This window comes from Squalius cephalus (genome assembly GCF_949319135.1).
Source record: "Squalius cephalus genome assembly, chromosome: 13".
Lineage (NCBI taxonomy): Eukaryota > Metazoa > Chordata > Actinopteri > Cypriniformes > Leuciscidae > Squalius > Squalius cephalus.
The window spans coordinates 28,953,959-28,966,648 of NC_137134.1; the positions used below are offsets into that span (position 1 = coordinate 28,953,959).

Below are 12,690 nucleotides of genomic sequence, written 5' to 3' on the forward strand. Positions count from 1 at the left end.
CTTGCTCCTCCGCGGAAAAATCGCGACCCGCGATTGGTTGTTCAGTGTCGACGTCACTCTTTTATGTGCACGCGCGCGTGGAGTAATCATAGCTTGAGGATCAAAGCCTGAGTTGACAGAGAAAGTTGATGAGCTGCATCATGGTACCAATAAAGCCTGATTGCATCGGTTTGGTTTTGTCAACTCAAAACTTATCCTGTAACCCCGAGTTTGTTCAGCTACCTTCATGGTACAGGCCCCAGGACTGGAGAACTTGAGCCTCATATATCCTCATATCATTGTGCCTGGACTTTATCACTATTGTTGAAAACTTTTTCTTCGTCGAAGCAAGAGACCAGGAGACGTTGGGGATCACGTTCAAACAAAGTTATTCTTTATTGAGGACTTCGCTGTACGCGGCTGCAGTTCTTCCCAAATCATTCTAACTAACATACTTCACATGGTTTCTTTATAGGCCTTTCAGTGGGCTGTCTTTAAAGGTACTAAACATACACACAGCCTTAGAGGTAACCACTAAATCTAATCATCTAAAGACAATAGAGGTAATTGCCCCCAACTGACTTCCCCAAATGTTATAAACACAAATGGTCCCGAGAACTAAGACTAGGTAACATTCACACACAGTCCAACTCTTAGTTGGAAGATCAAAGGCTAACAAAACCCCTGACTATTACAATGTTTAGACAGCTGACTTAAAGCTGACTTCTGATCAGTAAATTGATGCCATCATGTTCACCTTGAATGCCCAATACAGTGTAATTCACCTTAGTTTTTCATGTGATGTTATGTAAGGAAGTAAGATCAGCAGATCTTAAACATATTCTTAAATTTGGATTCTTCACTATCAAGGGAACGGAAGGTGAGATTTTATATCAATTATGATCTTGATTTCACAACCTTTGTTTCACTAATGGACAGGATCCCTGTTGTGCTTTTGAAGAAAAATCAAGTTTGTCAGCAGCATTTAGTTTCTCTTCAAAGCTGATGAAAACATATTATTAACAATCATCAAACACAAATCAAAAATTGTAGGCTAAATCATACAGTGCATTTATTCTTAAAATGAGCCAGACGGCAGAAAACGGGATATAACCTTTTATTAAAAAAAATAATAATAATGGGGATCAAGTATAGTTCTGCTTGGAAAGAATTGAAACTCTTGAAACTGCACTCCCAGAAAAAAAAAGGTATAAGCTCTCACTTGAGCTGGACCTGTTTGACCATTTAGGTACTAATATGCACCCTAAGGGGAAAATAAGCCATGAGGAGGTGTACCTTCTGAAATGCTCCTACACATGACAGCTGTTGTACCTTTATTTCTGAGAGTAGCACTGCTTAACTGCAGGATCATCATGCACACAAAATAATATTATTTAATATTTAAAGTCAAATCACAGTTTGATTTTGGACCTTTTTTGTCAAACATCAGCACGAGTGAGTTTAGTATTTTGTAGTGAAGTGGCTTCCCTGTAGAGAAGTCATTAACTGTTTCATGTGTGCATAAATGAAACAATCCTTGCAACGACTTGATGTGAACACAGTCTTGACACCTCAGACACACTCGCACTGACACCTGTTGACATCTCAGACACACTGAAGCTTTATTGACACCTCAGACTTATGCTGACAAACTGACTGAAATGCAAACTTCCAGCAGCAGAAGCATGCTCATGCACAAGCTGTTTGTCTACCCAACAGATCAAACCACACTGATATAAATGATTGAGACCACAGCAGAGCTCACTTCGTCACCTTTCCATCACTAGTTTGCATCTATGTTTTGCAAACATAAAAATGCTGCAATGGGCCACATGATTTACATAATTAGCTTAAAGTCCCTGTATTGCAGTTAAGGTAATTTTTTAAAAGTTTTTTTAAAGAACATTTAATTAATCTGGTTTTAATGATCATACCTTAAACCCTTTAGGATGATCCTGTATGTCTGCTGTGATTTCCTGATTAAACATGATGATTCTCACAATCCTAAAACTGAACATAGACTCAGAGTCTGACGTTCAGGAGATTCACAGTGAAATGATCACAATCTGGGTCTTGTACTCAGAACAACATTAAAGTTTGATCATCTTCTGAATATGATTTGTGCATATTCCACTTGAACCTCCTCTTCAACTTTCTGTAAATATGCATAACACAAGATATAATAATTATGTATTGTAATGTGATATATTTTTTTAAAGTAACAAGTCTTTTATAAACATCTGATGGTGCTGTCGTGTTTGAGATTTACTGTGTGATAGATCATTATACTGTGAAACACCATTACCGTCACATAAAAATAAAATTAAAGTTAAATCATAATTATAAAAAATATATACAAATTGTGAGAATAAAAATGGTAAATTATGACATACGCAAGTCAAAATTTCAGCATTTTGAAACCATAATTTGAATTTGGTTTTAAAACTTTTAAAGTCATGATTATGATTTACCAGAGCATGATTTTTATTTCTTATCTGATAGAAATGGGCTTCAATATTATACAGACAAAAACACAAGCGCACACTGATCTACATCTGAAATTATACAAATACTCAACAAATTAACTATAAATTGTCTCACCGATTTCTGTGTTTTTCTTTTGTTGAATGTCGTCTCAGCGTAAGTGATCTCGACTTCACAAGTGTCTTCTGTTTGAAATTATAGACGCATTAAAACAACAAAACTCAATCTTAACTAGATCTGATTCTTCACAATATTTATGTTATTATAATGAATTTCAAAGTAAACACCAAAGTAACACTGAAAGATTTTAAAAACGGCATTAACAAATTTAATTTGCCGTTAGGTCTATAACTTTTTCCTAAAAGAGTGTTTATCATTACATTTAGAGAGACACATAAATCAAACTCAAATGGGATGTTTAACAAAGAAAAGTATTTTACATTCTTAGTGTTTAATCAGCATTTAGGTTCAACAAGCACAACCAAAGTTATCATTCATATACAAAGATTTAAGAGCACCAGCTCATCCTTACAGATTATATTCATACAAATTAACTTTTTTATTTTTGCATTTCCAGTGTTGATTCAGTTTGAGAAACCTTTGTTTGTGTGTGTGTGAGATGAGTAAAGAGCGACGCACAGTGTCTTTTTATACAATTAGAAATATACTTTTATTATGACAATGAAAATTATGAGAATTATTTTTTATTAAATGATACACTGGATTATTTCAAAGAATTATTTCTTATTTAACTTGTTTAAAAGGAGAAGAGAATACTTGCCATCTTTATGAGTTTTTCTGTGTTTCCTGCAGATCCAGAAGATCCAAAATCCAGCAACAATCATCAGAGATCCAGCAGAGATCAACACTATCAGAGACACTGAGACTGGAGGAGGAGGAGGAGGATAAGAAGGATGAGGAAGAGGAGACGGTCCGACTGGCTCTGTAATGATAAAGAAAGAAGTGAATGCGTCAGTCTGATCTCCAACAGAAGACAGAGATCAGGTCAGTAAACACACACAGTGGCGGATTTAGCAAATTGGGGGCCCAAGGCGAAAGTATGTATGGGCCCCCCCATTCGATCTTTAAAAGAACGAGAAAAAAAAATTACCGACTGAATGGTGGATAGGCAGGTAAAGCTAATCTACAGGGAAGTAAATGTTGGAGAGGAAAAAAAAACAACTTTCCCTTTAAATCCTGCATACATTTCTTTACTCCAAAATGAAGATGGAAACCAGAGAACACACAAAGTGTAGCACTACACAAACTAATAGTCATGATGACACCCAACAGAGAATAAGGTTTCAGATAACACCTGAAAAATCTTGCATCACAATAAGTGTATTGTGATGTCAAAACATTTTAGTAACTAAACAGAAACATGTTACAATGTTTACATGGTACAATTTCTGGTAAGCTACGCTTTTTTTATTATTGCTTGACACAAATTTCAGGATTTCTATTCAATTCTTGTGATTTGATTCAATGTTGACTCATTTGGATAAATATTACGCAAGATAGGCGTTAATTTTTCTTAAGAAAAAAAAACTCACATAATGCTGTAAACATACATCAGCTGGTAGTATTATTTAAGGTTAAAAATAACTCAAATTAAACATAATGCGTTTTTATTGTAATAACAATTTTAATAATATAAGTAAAAAATATACTAAATATGTAATATATTACACATATTTAGCAAAATAGCCTACTCTATAGTTCTTTTTTCTAGCCAACTAACATGCTATAACATATTATGGTCATTAAACGGCTTTCCTGTGGTAACGTAACGTTAAACGTTATGTGACATAATTGTTCTCCAGCTGTTTTATTGACGTCTTTCCACGGTTGAAAAACACTGATTGATCGATTTTATGTATGAGGAATATACATTTCGGAAAGTTGTACTGTATCTTTCAACATTGTTCATTCGTGTTTATTCACTATTAGCTAGTAGAGATGATCGGTTCGGTTCACGTGCCGCTAGGGATCTGTCACGTCACATTTACAAGCGCCAAAACGGTATTTATAGTAAGGGGGTCACGTAAGAGGGGCGAACTGGGGAGAGGTGATGTTGCATTTGGCTCCAAGCAAATCCACGTATATCCATGTGAGTGTGTTAACGTTATCCTCACCTAGCGCCACTTCACAGCTAGCTGCTGCTGCTGTAGCGGCATGTTCAACGCTTTGGACGTTGTTCCTGTCTGTATCCCCCCAACAGTAGCCATAAAAAAGTTTGTCATCTTTGGCAGCGTTGCCAAATACTTATCGGCGTCTTTTCGCTTTTTAGCGCAATTTTTCACCGGACAAAATTGCGATTGTTAACTCATGATTTCTGTTCTGTCTGTGCGCACCAAACTTGTACTTCTATCTACTCCTCAACCAGACCACCTAGAGACTTCGGGTTTTCGGCATTATGTTAAGGAAGGTCTAATCTCGGGAACGCACAAAAAAAATCCAGGAAAAGATTACTATCTCTTACGCCGCCTTCACACTGGCAGTTGAAATCAGCTCCGTAATACGCAATACGCCCCCAGCGGACGTCGTACACAACGGTGAAAAGCGTCGGAAGCACTGATCTATATAGAATGACATAATGTCATTATATAGATCAGTGGTCGGAAGCCTCGGAAGCGAGTATATTTAAATATTGAATTATTTAATTGTATTAACTGCCCTAATAACGTTAAAACATCATGAAAATAAAAAAAATGACATGACAACTAATCATTATAAAATCATTATTTATTTTATTAAAAGTTAAGAATCCAGGTTTGTTTATCAGTACCATAGCAACGCTAACTTCCGTTGGGATTTTCGGATAGAAACCGTCCGTAGCCTTTCGCAAGAGTTCAATTTTTTGAACGCATCCGGATGGCCAACGGACACGATTTTTTTCGCACCGCACTCGTTCGCACCTGGTTCGGACTCATTCGCATGCGGTCTGCGAATCTCCATAGGAAATTAATGACTTCCGGTCGTTTCGATGCCGTATCGGAGCTGATTTCAACTGCCAGTGTGAAGGCGGCGTTAGTGTTGTGATCCCATGACGTCAGAAAATTGCGCTAAAACACTCACTGAGTTTTTATTACTTGTTTCTTTTATTTGAGTCTTCGTTTCATTTTCGCATTTAGACTCGTCTTGTTTCGTCTCTGTTTGTGTACTTCCCAGTCCTCCTGTCACTGCGTGTTTATCTTTCGCGCCGCACACCGTTACGGACTAGTCCATTTCATTGTGAAAGTCGGGGGTGTGTAGAGACGGATAACCATGAACTGGACATTTTAACTAACGTTACTACTTCAACGTTTCAAAGCATTTCTTAAGAATATTAATACAATTTACCATGCTTTTGAAGCGTTCATGATGATAAGGGGCTTTTTTTTTTTTTTTGAGGTTGGTTGGGGGCCCCCCTACTACGACCGCTGGTAGGGGGCCCCAAGCAGCCGCCTACCTATGCCTCTATGTTAAGACCGCCACTGAACACACACATATATCATCAGTGCTGTGGTACCTGCACATGTGTGACAGAGTGTGTTGATGTCCAGATGTGTGGTCTGGTTGCTGATGGGATTGTTCAGCACACAGCTGTAGGTGTTTTTATCCTGATATTCCACCTCCAGAGGTAGAGAGAGACTGATGCTGAGATCACACACACTGATGCTGGACAATACACTGATTCCTGCGTACCAGGAGAGAGTCGCATCACACACTTTCAACACTGATGAACACACCAATGAACAATTTGATGATGATGATGAAGAACAGTGTGAAGAGTTTCTGATGATGACAGGAACAGGCAGACGAGCTGAGAAACATGAGAGAATAAGAGGAATAGAAACACAACAATCAGATTATTTTCCACATTGTGAATTGGAGTGAATCCATTTAATATATTTTGTGTTGAGTGTGTGTTTAGTGTGCTGATGGTCACTGAATGTGTTTGTCATCTATAAAATGATGTAACATCTTAATATGTAAGTAGAATTTGTGAACGGATTAATGATGTTTGTACTCACCATAGACAGAAAAACTGAATGTTTTTGATGACAGTTTCGCTCCACTTATATCTAGTTGATAAACTCCAGTATGTTCAGTTGTGGTGTTTGTGATGGTCAGAGATCCAGTCTGATGATCCAGCTTCAGTCTGTCTCTGAATCTCTCAGTAATATTATATATAGGGAACGTTAGCTTTTTTTTATTTATTGTTGCTCTCAGAGAGTTTTCAGCTCCATATTTCCACAGTATATTTATATAATCATCTTTCTGCATTTCAGTAAGATCAGTGTTTAGAGTGACAGAATCTCCCTCCATCACTGACACTGAATCTCCAAACACACCTGGAGAACAAACAGATTTACACAGATTAAAGTTACTGATGGTTTATAAAGCCTGAAATCAGCAAAAGTTTACATGTAAAGTTGAGAATATCCAAAACAAGCACAAACTCAAAACAAAATATATCAACCTTATTGGTGCAGCACATCCATTTAATTAGTTTTAAAGTGTAGAGAACAATCAGTGTTTAAAGTTTCAAAATGTATTGACAATAAATGCATGATAATGATTGCAGATTATAAGTACAGTTTTAATTGTGCTGGATATTTTAATATGTATTTTAAATAAACTAGATATTTAGATCACTGGATAGTCGGCACTGTAAGTTTGCAGCACATTTTGACTAGTGAATTTCCATGACATTTGTAGATTAATAGTCACAGAAATATTTTAAAAAAGACACAAAAATGGGCTGATATTTGAAAGTTCAAAGGAAAGTTCACATTTTCTGAACATTTACATTCACTGTAGAGATTTCCATTATATCCATTACCATTTCCAGACCTGAAAATGTCACAGTAAACCTAATCCTAATCCCAAAAGAGACTGCATTCAAAGTTAGTAGATCTTGCATTATGTTCATACAATATTCATAATTCTGTTGGTACATAAAAGTAGATGAAAATAATCTAATTCTAATTTAAACTGAAATGGGGAAAAAAACAAGCCGTAAAAATGCTTTTCTAACTTACCAGTCAGACTCCAACAGCAAAAAAAGAGCAAAACTAACACGTGAAACATTTTCTTCAGTGGTTCAGTGTGTGATCTAACAGCAGAACTGTTCAAGTGTTGTGTGAATCCTCCTATGCAGCGTTTCGCCCTCCTAGTTCACACACTGCATTTGCATATGATATAAGGATATAGTTCTTTTGGCCCTTAAGATTTTAACTGTTCTTGATGGATAAAAAAAATCTTTATTTTTATCAAAAGGTTTTAGGGTTTATATTAGAAGTAGCACCGCCTCAGTGACCGTTTTTCTTCTGAGAGCGTAGTTACCTTTCAAATGGCTAAAAGTAGAAGAATATTGTGTGAATTGTGGAATTTCATGGTGAAATGGAGCATAACTTTAGTAATTTTAAAATTATGTGTATTTATTCTAAATTTTAATGAATGGAAAAACCAGAGTACAAAGTTAAAAGCGTGTATGATCTCACAGTACTGGCTTTACTGGGGTTTATCTTCTGAGTCAAACTGAAACCTGCAGCCGTTATTTTTCTACACTGAGGGAGAAAAACAATAGCATATTTATTAGTCACACTTTAGTTTAGGGTCCTATTTTCACTAACTGCATACCATCGTCAATAACACATGATGCTCATATGATTATAAACATCAGAGACGTGACTGTGATAACAGCAGTAACTATAGCGCACCCTATCGTGTGAAAGTTAGATATTCTTAGAGAGATGTGATATTCTGCTTTGGACACTAGAGAGCGATGATGAGGTGAATTTGCCATTTTTCTCTTTACACAAGAGTACACAGACAGTGAAGGGTGGCATCAATATTTAATAAAGTTAGTAAATTTCCATTCTATTGTTAAGCTAAAAATAGAATATACATTTTAGTTTCTGAATGTTCTATATTTTGACTGGCCTACTATTTGTGAACCACTAAATTAAACTAGAGCAAATCAACAACATTTCAGATGTATACAACTTATGAGAGTGCGTGCAAAAACAACAACAAATAACAAACAAAGAGATGAAATCAAACAATGTGTCACAAAGAACAAGAATAGACAAACATATATTTTTTTTGATTTTGTATCCTGATTAAAACGTCAATATCTAAAAATATATATTTTTTTAAAGAGTGATATTGGCATCAGGTGGTCAGACTTGTTTTCTCCACCATGTCTAACAAATCACCACAGAGCAGAAAAAGCATGTGACCAAACAAAGCTTCAGAAGTCTGTGACACAGGAGTGGAATCAGTCTGGGATCAATACAGTTCTGTCTAATCTCATCTAAATTAATTTGTGCCAGTGAAACCACAACTCATGTCATGTGTAGCCTGGTCAACATATTCACATATTGATCAATGATATAAAATGTAAAAGAATGTGATCATAATTAGTAATTGACTGAGTAGTTAAAAATATTTTGGTTATTCTATTTTTTTTATTTTTTTATATTTATTAAAAAAAAAAATGGTACAATTTATAAGGAAGTATAGGGTTAAATAATTTATAAATAATGCCTCCGTCCTCAATAATCATTTCCGTTTTATGCATTAGGTGTGGTGGCGAAGCGCCAATTTTTAAACCAGCTGTTCCGAAGCTTTAAATGTCATCAATCACGTGTTTTTGATATTTCGATACAAGCATTGGTACAGTGTGTGATACAATAGTGCTTTAAAAAAGCGTCGGAGAAGAATGACGAGTCTTTAAGGCGTAACTTTTTCATCTAGTCTTTCTGACCACGACAAACATGGAAGGCTCATTTTATACTTCTGTGTCGAGTGTACAGGATAGCCTACATGGTCGAGTACCATAGGCCGTACCCTTCGCCGTACCTCCACAAAAATGGCCAGATCTGCTGGTGAGAAGATGAGGAGATGCAGGAGGAGCTGGAGCTTGTTTTCTGGGTCACTGACTATTGTACTGCCAGACCACAGTATGTGTGCGGTTCCACAAATGTGTTTCGGAGACTGTTCTGTGAGGCACAGGTGTCCCACAGGGAAGCGTTCTATCACCTTTCCTGTTTAGCCTTTACACATCCGACTTCCAATGTAACTCTGACACCTGTTTTCTTCAGAAATACTCAGCTGTCGTGGGCTGCATTAGTGAAGGTTGTAAGGGGGAATACAGGAGCACAATCACTCTGTGGGCTGGTGTAACAATAACCAACGTAACATCTTAAAAAGTAAAGAAATGGTCATTGACTTTAGAAGGTCGAGGCCCAAACCAGAACGAGGAACAGATGTGGATCTTGTCTCCAACTATATCTAGGAGTGCAGCTGAATATTACACTGGACTGGTCCAGCCACATGGAGGCAGTATATAAAAAAGGTCAAAGCAGGCTGTATTTTTAAATAAGGCTGCGATCTTTCAACATTTGCCAACCTCTGTGGTGCACCTCCTATGAGACTGATGTGGCTAGTGCTTTCTTCTTTGGTGTGGTGTGGTGTGGTGTGCTGGAGGGAGAGGGCACACACACATCTGACATGAATAGACTACATAAACTGATTAAAAATGCAAGCTCCATCATTGGCATCTCACAGGACTGTGTTGAGCAAGAGGAGGTGAGGATGTTGAGAAAAATGAAACATTATCATGAACAATGATAGACACCCACTACATGCCCTGTCGTGTTTCGGCAGAGCTCGTTCAGTGGCAGAGTGATGCCACCAAAATGCAAAACTGAACAGTATCATAAGTCGCTCCTGCCTGCTGCTATTAGACTCTTTAATGTGCAATAACTAATAACTGAGTCATTTATATTTATTTATTCTTATATTTTTTTTTTTACCTATGTTCTTAGTATTATTAAAATAGGGGTTGTATATCTTTACTTAATTTTTTTTGTGTATTTGTTTTTATTATTATCATTATAGGGTAGAGCATGTTTAGTAAATATATGGAGTATAGAATGCTTCAGTGAAAGTTTTGTTTTAATGAATGTAGTTAGATAGAGTGATATTGTCTGTGTTGCTGCTATTGTAACACATCTAACTTCCTGAGAAGGATAAATTAAGTCTCTATTATCATTATCATCATAAATGGCAGCACACAACAAACCAAATCGTCTAATCCACCTGCCGACATCCGAAAATATCTGAAATGCATTTCCTCGTCTTTCAGTGGCCGGACAAGCACAGAAAATTCCCTCTCCTTCTGCCTCAACTGATCCACGGGTCATGCGTACCATTTTAGCTTTATTAATTTTACTAAAAGTAACTGTTTTTCAAAATCAATCGGCTCCAACTCCAACATGATCCGCTCAGTTTCAGTCGCCAAAACAAAAGACTTAACTCTTTCTTCTGGCAAACACAAAAGGTGTTTGTAGCGAAGGCTACATTCAAGATGATAAAGGCTGGTTACAGGTGTGTGTAGCAGTGTACCAGGTGCATTGCCGCCTTACCTGGGCTGAAACCCAGGGGCCTCCCAAGTTCAGGGGCCGCCCATATTGTTTTGTAACTTGTCAGGTTTTCTGTCAATCACTCTAATCGCACGTTACATGTCTCCTGATTGAGTGACCCACGTGGCCCACACTGAAATCGCCCTAAACTCTGAGTCTTCTGTCTTGCCTGCACTGCACTGCACTCGAGACGGTGACGGGAGCTGAGCTCCACTGAAAGGCTTCTTTCCTATTGGTTGTCGCTCGTGAAAATCGCTTCTCATTTGCATAAAGAATATTGAATTTAGTTGCTGTGTGTGGTTGTTAAATAAAGTGTCTTTTGTTTATGCTCAAGTGGGCTCTGTGATTATGTTAATAACAATATTTTGGTGTTTTCTGTCTCAAAGAGGGAAAACTCACTGTTGTGGGTCTCGAAAGAAACTAATGCATTTTGTGATGTAGATTACCTAGATATTACACTTTTTTTAAAATGAGACTCTATAAATTGAGGGGATGAGGGCCTACAAAACCTCTCAGCACCGGGCCTAACAGTAGGTTAAGGCGGCTCTGACCAGGTGTGTCTGTTAGAACACGACAGAGAGGTTTATTATCAGTTTTGCAAATATCAGCATCAGAGGGAGGAGTCAACCTGTACAATTAACAAGTAGAAGTTGGAGGACTGCAGTGGACTCTGGAGGGCTTAGGTGTTAAGAGTCAGTGATGCTTATTTTGCGGCATCCAGAGGGAATGGTTCTCCTTAGCTTAGTTTGAGCCTGGAGCAAGCGCAGATAAGCAAGTTAATGAGAGAGAGCAGGTGAAGCACATTAGCAGAGAAACCTGAGGTACAGTAAATGAGTCCTGTCTTAAAGGGTTAGTTCACCCAAAAATGAAAATTCTGTCAGTAATTACTCACCCTCATGTTGTTCCAACCGTGTAAGACCTTCGTTCATCTTCGGAGCACAAATTAAGATATTTTTGATTAAATCTGAGAGCTGATCACTCCTCCATAGGCTGCTAGGTGGCCGAAACTTGCTGGCCCAGAAAAGTTATTAAAGAGATTGTTAATATAGTCCAAGTGACTACAGTGGCTCAATCTTAAGTTTATCAAGCGACGAGAATACTTTTTGTGTGCAAAAACAAACAAAAATAACGACTTTATTCCACTATTCATTTCCTTGAAAAAGATTTGCTTCTTTTTCTTTATTTGAGCTATTTGAGATTTTTCAGCTCCTTATTTCCACAGTTTATCATTGCCTTCACGTATTTTGATATCATCAGTGTATAGAGTAACAGAATCTCCCTCCATCACTGACACTGAATCAGCAAACACCCCTGATGAACAAACAGATTTACATAGATTAAGGCTTCTGAGAGTTTTGTAATCACATTGATAATTAACATAAGTGAAGAATGTAACTGAAATTAAGCCAAAATATATGTTTATGACTTACCAGTCAGACGATAGCACCACAAAAATAACAACCAACCACATGAACCATTTCCTGAAAAGTCTGATCTGATGAAACGATCTGCCGAAAGCACTTGAGCTGGCGTGTGAATCCTCCCACAACAGAGTTTTACCCACATAGACTCTTTACAAATGATTTATAGTTAAATGTACATTCTTCTTAAGACTTAATAGTCAAAAACATTTTTCTTTCCATTATTTAGCACAGAACTTTTTTCAAAAGTATGGTAAAACTCATCAAAAAGTTAATATTATCTTCCGTCACACACTGTTGCTCTTGCTCAGCTCATCTTCTGAGTGAAAACAAAACTTGCTGCGGTTTTCTTCAGATGTGGTTTGAGATGAACGAACATCCTGTGTTGT

General features: G+C 37.1%; 3 protein-coding genes across 3 annotated transcripts in view; 1 reads left to right on the top strand and 2 right to left on the bottom strand.

The window, feature by feature from the left end:
• Positions 1-12,690, bottom strand: part of LOC307169886 (uncharacterized protein) — a 386,038-nt gene that overhangs the window by 156,961 nt on the left and 216,387 nt on the right. The window lies entirely within an intron of this gene.
• LOC307169815 (uncharacterized protein) overlaps positions 1-12,690 on the top strand; it is a 122,369-nt gene that overhangs the window by 80,717 nt on the left and 28,962 nt on the right. The gene's annotated exons all lie outside the window — the stretch shown is intronic.
• Positions 1,081-12,626, bottom strand: LOC307169849 (uncharacterized protein). Its single transcript, XM_079890692.1, has 7 exons — positions 12,311-12,626; positions 11,773-12,191; positions 6,480-6,800; positions 5,975-6,268; positions 3,245-3,406; positions 2,581-2,648; positions 1,081-2,134 (listed from the first exon to the last, which is right to left on the bottom strand). Exons 2-7 carry the CDS (start codon positions 11,807-11,809, stop codon positions 2,081-2,083), a joined length of 936 nt encoding a protein of 311 aa, XP_079746818.1. The 5' UTR covers positions 11,810-12,191; positions 12,311-12,626; the 3' UTR covers positions 1,081-2,080.

Excerpts from the sequence above, each read along its gene's own strand:
- LOC307169849 (XM_079890692.1), bottom strand. The coding sequence starts at position 11,809 with ATGAACGAAGGTCTTACACGGTTGGAACAACATGAGG. Across the intron at positions 6,801-11,772 it reads ACGGTTGGAACAACATGAGG|GTGTGTTTGGAGATTCAGTG; the intron begins GTGAGTAATTAC and ends TTTGTTCTCCAG. Across the intron at positions 2,135-2,580 it reads AAAGAAAAACACAGAAATCG|AAAGTTGAAGAGGAGGTTCA; the intron begins GTGAGACAATTT and ends GCATATTTACAG.